A 9,540-nucleotide genomic window follows, 5' to 3' on the forward strand; every position below is an offset into this window, starting at 1 on the left:
CACACACACACACACACACACACACTGATACAATCATGCCCCTACACATACATAAATACACACTAAATCAAATATACACACACACCAAACATACATGCATGCACACAGCTTTTCAAGACTTACCTGCTTCGGCGCTGAAAGACCTATTTGTGCTGCCACAGGCACCAATGGGTATATACCAAAAATGTCAAGTTCGGTCCTCACTGCTCTGCTCAGAAAAAAAAAACATGTTAGCATTTCTCTTTAAATTGTTGTCTTGCACTGTTTTGACCCCTGTAAGTTTCTAATGCAGAGCACTTGGCTGCTTTACATCAGCCATGCCTCTGACTGCTGCATTTGCATGTGATAGTATATGGAAAACCTCTGTAGTGCTATGTGCCAGAGTTCCCATACCACTGTAGTGTTATAGTGGGCATTGAATCATTCTCTTTTGACACACTGAGCAACCCCACTGGAAACAGAATTGTACATTGCATTACATATTTCTGAATACCAACTTCAACCTAAAAGCAATGCTATTTAGATTATATTTGTTTATTTTGAGGAAAGTATAATCCATGGTAACTGACAGCACAAATTATAGTTGCAGTACATCTTAGCAGGACAAGCATTTGCTGATGTAACTATAAAAATAAGTAAGGGTGCCAACAAATTAAATAAATGAAAGACTGTCTTACATTAAAACAGCTCTCAAAGTTTTTTTTTCAAAATTATAAGTGCTATCAGCAGTCTGTAAATCCTTTGTTATTGAACATAATAAATCTAATAACACCATTAATATAAAATTAGAAAAATATAAAAAAGTAACATCTGTTGAAAATAAACAAAGTAGAACACATTACTGCCTATCTGCCAAGAAATTACATTAGCTACAACACAATTCAAAATAGGATACATTATACTTTTTAAACCTTTCAAAATACCTTGCTGTAATAGACCTAAGAAACCAATGTTTACCTCAAAGAAAACTAAGTTACCTACACTAAAACCAAGTCCAAAGATCAGCATCGGTGGAACTTAAGAATATCTCTGAAAGTTTACTTCTTCCTTGGGTATTAACAGACTTTAACATATTGATAACTTAATTTGTTTGAGATATTCTCTGTGAGATATTTTCAATACTGAAGTTAATTTATACTCCAAAGGAATAAAAAAAACTTATTTTGACAAGATACTGTGTATGATTTTATTAAAAGCTAACAGTTGCAGGACATACTTCTCAATCTCTCAGTGTAAACATTTTAGACAAAGCTATGAATAAAGGACTGGCAGAACGACATTTTAAATATTGCTCTTGTAACAAAAAGTTGCTAGAATACCATGGTTTTACATTCATATGTACCATTCTGAAGAATATGAGGTATGAAACTCGAATCTCTGTCATTATCTACAGACTTTAATCCTCATTGATTTGAGAGAAAACCACATATTTTATCAGGAACAAACCAAAAACATGAGGCAAAAATATAGGCATTCTGCAAAAGTCTGGACAGTTAAGTGGTTTGTGCAGGACATCTCTGTTTTGCAAGAATCTTCCAGTTATATCTCGTTATTTTGGGCAGCAACACAATTACTTCAAACAATCCAGGGCTGTGTTATTTTTGAGTTATTGTTTTGGCATCAAAGTATTTTTTTTATTTTAGTAGGAGATTATTAATTGACTTTTGTTTGGCAGATTAGAAACACGAGATCCATTATATCTGTTATATATGCCCTTTTATTAAAACCACCGAGTTCTGAAACTGAGTATTTAAAGTTTACTCTGGTTCAATAAAGTAATACAATTAATTAAGTTACTTACGCCAAGAGTTAGTCTCTTGAATTCTGGTCCCCAAACTAAGCCTGCTCTATAGAAAGGCCTTTCACCAGACTCAGTCACTTACACTGTGAGCAAATTCTTTTGGAATCAGGACAAGCTTACACTGGAGTAAGCCACTTAAACTTACAGCAAGACTTTTGGAATTTGGCCCATAGTGTCTTACAAGCCTCAGAAACAGCCTGAAAGCATAACATTCACACCGAGGCATGACATACAAGTGCTCCTGAGGGTGGTGCAAGCTCAATAGCATGTTAAAAGTACCATTTTATACAATTTTAATGTTTAAAATGTATAATTAAAGAAAATGAAAGTTAAATAACAATCTAGTTATTAGAATATGTAAATAACTCAATTAACATCACATCTACTCTTTAAAAATGAAAGTTTACTGGTGACAGATTAAGTTTGTTTGTCTTTTTGGCTTTTCCCAGTTAGGGGTCACCACAACGGAACTAAGGTCCGCTAATTATTGGCAGTAGATTTTTATGGTCCCGAGTTGCCAGCCCAATGCCCAACCTTCAGCGAAGGCATGCCCATTCACGCAAGTAATCATTAAAATTAAGCATGAACTTTCAGTAACCATTTGACATGTCAGAACTAGCAATGTCAAGTCCAGGTATGTGGAGACTGAATGAGCAAAAATCCAGATTTGCATATATTATGTCTAAGAGGATCTAGGACGTTTGATCAAAAGATCAAACAAACGAATCCATAACCACTGAACACACTTTAACGAAAGCGCTTTCATAGAAAAAGTGCTTTCATTAAAGCATGCTAATAAAAAAAAAAAAACCTACATTTATGTTTCTGCAGGGGGCTTTGCCCCCTGCACCCCCCATGTGGGGGGCTGTGCCCCCACACCCCCCTACTTTAATATTCTCCTTCCGAGACCGGACTACAGTGGGGAAAAGGGAATTTTCCCTTATCCGCACTGTAGTACGGCCTCAGCTACAGGCATACTTACGTGAAAGTGCTTCTTTGGTGAAAAGCACTTTCATGTAAGTATGCTCGCTCTAAATGGATTCAGACGTTTGATCTTTTGATCAAACATCCTAGATCCGTCTGAGATTGATATTTCACAGGATGTTCCCTATGGCGATCTCAGAATTGGTATATTTAAGTTTGGGAGATGAAGGAGGTTTGCTTTCCAAACGACAAGTTTAAATGAGAAGAGCAATGTTTGATAACTTGTTCTTCCTTTATATTTTCAGACTTTTTATTTCAGCATTTTGGTACTCAGCATTGCATGTTCTGACAATTCAGTAGGGAGCTTTAACTTTCATTTAAAATGATGAAATTGACATATCTTTTGCTTGAAACAGTGATAGCTTTAAAGCTGTTGAAACACTATTGCAGAAGGCAACATTTGAACCATTTTCTTCATAGGTTTAATTTTTTTTCATCGATTAAAAAAAAAAAACACTTTCCCTTTGTAATGTTGACTTATCCTACAGTGAGTTACACTAAATCAGTTTTTAAATGACAAGAAGCATAATTCAAATAAATAAACAAAATGAGAAAAACATTGTTTGTTGCAGGGGAAAGCCTGCACTCCCATGTGAGATGTTTTACCCATCACACCCCTTAAATTACATAAACCAATTCCATGGTCATACTAAAGTAGGAAAAAGTGAAAAAAAAAGAATACTACAGTGCACTCTCAGTTCACTGTACACAAGTCAATGTTCGTCCCAAAAACTGTAATCAAACTCAGACAAAAGCTGACCGGTGGAAGTAGCTACATCACAGTGTAAATATACCCTGCCAAAAATGCATAGAGCCTAGCTGTGTACTTTATATAAGGACTTTCATTATATATATTGCTTAAATTTATTTCTTGAGCATTACCTATCCTTTGTTTTCTTTGCTGAAACAACACATTTCATCTGTCTTTCTCATAAGCCTGTTCAGAGAAGAGTAGTTCCATTGTATATCTTCACAGTTAGTGATTTTTTGTGGGGTTTTCCCCCACATAAAACGCAGAGTCTTCAAGTGTGATAAGTATTATTGTCTCTTTAGGCAGAAATAGTGTTACTCTAAATGGATAAATAATAACAACTTTAAGGTCGTTTTTGAAAGTGGTCATGGGGCCATCTCAGTTTCTTTCCATTGGTTTTCCATTGTGCAAAGGTAATATTCAGTGTGGACAATTATGATTACCCATTTTCACATGAGAATTAGATAATGCAGTTTTTTAGTATAAATTCCTTTTCCAAACAGGAAATAAATTTTACAGTTATGGATCTTGGAGGTAGTTATGGTTTTGTAGGAGATTTCAAAAGACACTTATGGGCCTATTCTATTCCAAAGAATAGTCCTTCATGTGCATTTAATAATTCTGGAAGACAGATAATGCAATCATAGAAAATTCAGGAAACATGAGTCTTGTGACCATTTAATCCTGCCAGTTTCACACTTTAACTGTGTCTCCTCTTTCGAGGAAGGTTAAGTCAATCAAGACCGAAGTAAATTTGTAGATACACATCCAATCATCCAATTCCCATTTGAAGGAAGATAATGTACTGCACTGCTTTATTTGCAGGGGGGAGTCTATTCCTGAGGTGGGCGAAAAACCTGCTCACTACTAGCTGCATGACAACTTTGTGTGACCTTGCCAAAGGTATTTTCACTAAATGTAAACACAGATGGAAAACTGTTCACCAAAACTACCTGCAGAGAACACTGGAAGAATGGAAGAATTTATTATTTTTTTTGCAAGGAAACAAGCCACCCTGCACCTGCAATGTGGAGAAACATCCCCATACACCCTGGACTTACATATATACCAACTCTGAGCTTGCACAATGGGGGGAAAAGACAAACTCCACTGTCAGTGAAGGTAATTTCAACGAACGGTATTTGATCTTTTTGCTTTTGCCAAAACTATCTTTGGTGACCTGACATGCTTCCCAGCTAGACCATTGTTAAAAAGTTCACCATAATACTACCCTCTATTTTTTCTGTCACTCCATAAACTTTAAAATTGTACTTCCTTTCCCTGCTTTCTAAATCCTCCATTTTATCCAGCAACCAAGTATTTTATTTTAATGGGAATTCAGTTTGCAACTTCTCTTTTAATATACAATGTATGTGAACAGCAGATCTCATATTCTTTTATTTGAACTTCTTGTTGTTGAAGCTTGCAAACTAAATAATTCAACAAACTAATGAAAAATAAAACATGGAAAAAACACCACACTAGGAAACAAAAACTGTATGTCACCGACGTTAGTGCTTTCGTTTACTAAAAATATGTAAACTTCTTCAGACAATTCACAAACAAAAAATCAACCCTTAAATACTTTAAAAAACATGACATCATTTCCTGAAACATCATTTCCTGAAACATCATTTCCTGAAACAACCTTACCTCAATTTAAAGTAAAAGAACATAAAATGTAAAGTGTAACCTACACAAATCTGTTCATAGATACTATGTTAAATTATTTTCTCGTGAAACTCAGTATATTTTTTATCTTAATAAAGCTTTAAGTTTTAAAGTGCTCCTGATAGAGATTACATCATTTAAACCTGGTGGGACCAAAGTATTTAATTTCAACTGCCATAAAACTTATTTTTCTTCAAGTTTTAGACTAGTCGGTCCCCCTCTTTCATTCTCAGATACTTTTTCAATAGCCATGAATAAAAAATTCATGCTCAGGGAATGATAAAATATGCCTAGCTAGGGCATTGGTAGTGTTCCATTTGTTAATTGCATAGTAGTGTTCATAAATTCTGTTTTTCAATGGTCTATCAGTTTTCCCTATATAAAAAGCCTGGTATTTAGAGCACAAACTAAGATAGACCACCCCCCTAGTGTTACAATTAAACTTCCCATTGATGTAAAACTTTTTTCCTTTTACTGTAAATGAGTTACTCACTTTTATATACTTACACCAATGACAATTTTCACATTTGAATATCCCTTTATGTGGGCGGTGCACATTGGAATTATTATTTTCCAAAAGTGCTTTCAAATTACATCCCTTACGAAAAACCACTTGAGGATGTTCATTAATGTGTTTACTAATTGACTGATCTTCTGATAAATAACACCAATTTTTGAAAATAATAGTTTGTAAAGATGGAGCATCCAAAGAAAACGTGGTAATAAAACTAGAAGCAAATGAACCCTCTTTTTCAAAGCTCTTTACATTATTAAAGTCATGTAAAAGTGGGAAATCAAAAGAAGTGGTCAAATTATCTGACAAGTTCACTCTAGATTCAATAGTTGTTTCATTCTCTTTTAACTGTAAAATTGGTTTAAATAAACCACTTGCCCTTTTATTCTTCACCTCTTCAATAAGTTCACCCACTAATCTAGATGGGTACCCACATTTCATGAACATATCTTTTAATAACATACATTCTTGAAAAAAGTCATCCTCCAAAGTCACCATCCTGGCAGCCCTAACGAGTTGTCCTTTTACCACACCTCTTTTCTGGTGGTAAGGATGGCAACTGGAGAAGTGCAAAAATACATTAGAATATGTGGATTTCCTAAAAGTCTTGGAAGTAAAACTATTTTTCTTAATATTCTTTGTTAGTTCCACATCCAAGAATGAAATCCGTTCTGTTTGGAATTCCCATGTAAATTTCAAAAAATTGGTGTATTTAGTAATTTGTTCAACAAAGGTAGTGCCAGAGGTGATATCTCCTCTCCATAAAATGAATATATCATCCAAGTAATGGGTGTACCATGCGGTCCTTCCTGAAAGGTGATGTCAATGAACAAATAATGCTTTTCCCAAAAAGCCATAACAGCATTAGCAAAAGTTGCTCCACAGGGGGACCCCATGGCTACACCCGTATTCTGGAGGTAAAATTGTTTCTTGAACAAAATGTAATTATTATTAAGGACTAGTTCCAATAAGTATATGATTAAATCAATACTTTGTCCTTCTACCTGTTTTTCTTAAAGGAAGTCTCTCACCCATTCACATCCAAGTTCTTGTGGAATAGATGTATAAAGGTCGCAAACATCAATTGTAAAAAAATTAAGGGCCTCGTCAAAAGGGAAGTTATTAATCATTTGCAAAAAATCCCATGAGTCTTTGCAAATCTGCACCTCATTTTTCAAGGCCTCCTTAAGTTTACAATCAACAAATTTGGCACACCCATATGTGATAGATTGTCTCCCATCAATGATGGGACAAAAGGGTGGTTTTTGCAAATTTTTGTGTATTTTTGGTAACCCAAAAAGGGTCGGGGTAATTGGATAAATGATTTCCAAATAATTCATAAGGTCCAAATCAATACGGCCTCCGATGAACAAATTTTTGATGAACCCAGTGATCCTACGGTAAGCTCCATTCATCTCATTAAGAGACACTTGCATGTAAGCTTCACTGTCAAGTAATGACTCCATGTTCAATACATAATCTTCCTGTTCATGAAGACCAACCCACCCCCTTTATCTGGTTTCATAATACGAATGTTTGCAAATTTCATCCCCTGTAATGCATCTTTCTCAGTTTAGGTAAAGTTATTGTTAAAAATGTTACTAGGACAGTATGTACCCATAAGTGACCTAAAATCATTTTCACATATTTTTTCAAAAAGAGCAATAGTGGGGTGCAACACAGGGTTAAAGATGCTGGTGACTCTAAAATCTTTCGTGAGACTCGAATTACTACCTAAAAGAACATTTAAATTCAATTTTCTTGTGAAAGTTTTCAAGTCAATCAATGTTCTTTCCAAATTACTCCTAAAAGTGGGAACAAAAGAAAGCCCTCTAGCTAAAATCTCTATAAGTGCAGAATCAGGAACAAAAGAGGAATAATTATAAATTTTGAAATCATTAGAACTATTACAAATAACACATAAATTGTTTTGTTCAATTTCTTTAGAAAAAATAAAATTAAAGTCACTTGGAGAGATTATCTCCTCTTCTTGTTCTGTTTCTTCCTCTTCCACTGACTTTGATACTGGACTTGATTCCGTTGCCCCCCAGTGTTCGCATTTCTGTGGGATTTTATTCATGGCTATTGAAAAAGTATCTGAGAATGAAAGAGGGGGACCAACTAGCCTAAAACTTGAAGAAAAAGAAGTTTTATGGCAGTTGAAATTAAATGCTTTGGTCCCACCAGGTTTAAATGATGTAATCTCTATCAGGAGCACTTTAAAACTTAAAGCTTTATTAAGATAAAAAATATACTGAATTTCACGAGAAAATAATTTAACATAGTATCTATGAACAGATTTGTGTAGTTTACACTTTACATTTTATGTTCTTTTACTTTAAATTGAGGTAAGGTTGTTTCAGGAAATGATGTTTCAGGAAATGATGTCATGTTTTTTAAAGTATTTAAGGGTTGATTTTTTGTTTGTGAATTGTCTGAAGAAGTTTACATATTTTTAGTAAACGAAAGCGCTAACGTCGGTGACATACAGTTTTTGTTTCCTAGCGTGGTGTTTTTTCCATGTTTTGTTGTTGAAGCTTAGTTTTAAAGTGTTCCATTTGCTTGTTGCAATCCTACTGAAAAATATCCATTTAGCGGTAAAACTGATTTATTTTCATGCATACTTTTTGCATAAAAGTCACCATCTGTTGTAAAGCTTTCTAGTCACTGTCTGTTTTATCATTTGAGAGTATCTGAAAGTAATCATTTTTTTTATTTGATCCAGACTAGATAGTTATAGGAAAGCTATAGATTATACCCAGAGCTACAGATCTGATTTTGACAAAATTTCAGACAGATAAGAGTCCTAAAATAATGTAAGCCTTCTTTATAAAGTTGCACAGAACTTTCCTGTTATGTTTTTCAGATATAGCTGCAGAACATCTAACAAGCTCTACTGCTTGCTGCTAGCCATCTTGAAGTCCACTAAGTCAACAATGCACGGTTTAAACAGCCTTTCAGTCTTTGTCTTATTGTACTGAGAGGTGCCAATATGCTGAGACAAAGCAATAGCAATAGAACTGTCAAATCAATAAATGACATAAAAGTATACACCTTTAGAGGGTATTTACCCTGGAACTGTTAGCACACCATGGAACTATGAAGTGTTAGATGTTACTTTAGTTCTACACTCTTAGTGGACTATCTGCAAAAGTTGCTAAATCTGCCTTGTTGTTTACATTTTAGAACTATTGGCGAGGAGTCAAACAGTGTGACTGGGTATACGTTCATCCCAACACAAGCTGGGCCACGGAAGCTGCTTGCTAGTCTACACAGCAATGAACTTACAGATGTGACAGGATCTGTTGATATTGATGTTGTACCATAGATGTACTTAACGTTTAACTCTCACTTAACAGTCCTTCTTATGATGATCTGTAAATGAAAGTTGTAATTTTTTATTTTAGGTCTTAAATAATGCAATTTCTACCAAATACTGTCTTTTTAAAATGTATTGTCTTTTTTATTCATTGTTTTGAGGTTTCCTGCTGTACTGTGATTATTTTTCAGAAGCGTTTTATTTTGAAATAAATAAAATAAACTCATTTAATAAGTTTGCCACTCATGGTACTCAAAGGAAAACTAGCTGGATAAATTAGTGACACTAAATGTTTATTTGATTTTTGTGCCCCATGTCAAGTTTGGGAGGTTTTGTTGATCAGTGATTCACTCTATTTTGTGGAAATGCTGTCAGTTGTGGCTGTTTAACATAGCCTGGAAACAAAGTCAGCATAAAAAACAACTTGAATCATTTATATAATCAAGATACATAATTTCAAATCCCCACGGTTTTAGGTTCATAGGTTAGTACTAGGCTAA

At 34.5% G+C, this 9,540-nt stretch overlaps 1 protein-coding gene across 1 annotated transcript in view; it reads left to right on the plus strand.

Moving 5' to 3' along the window:
- LOC122790852 (protein-glutamine gamma-glutamyltransferase K-like) overlaps positions 1-9,275 on the plus strand; it is a 346,859-nt gene extending 337,584 nt beyond the window's left edge. The window contains exon 14 of the mRNA XM_044058497.1: positions 8,908-9,275. Coding sequence (XP_043914432.1) covers positions 8,908-9,049 — 142 coding nt within the window. The 3' untranslated portion in view covers positions 9,050-9,275. The remainder of the gene's footprint in view (positions 1-8,907) is intronic.
- The last annotated feature ends 265 nt before the right edge of the window (positions 9,276-9,540 follow it).

The sequence above is a fragment of the Protopterus annectens genome, chromosome 16.part0 (genome assembly GCF_019279795.1).
Source record: "Protopterus annectens isolate FY-2018-M chromosome 16.part0, PAN1.0, whole genome shotgun sequence".
NCBI lineage: Eukaryota > Metazoa > Chordata > Ceratodontiformes > Protopteridae > Protopterus > Protopterus annectens.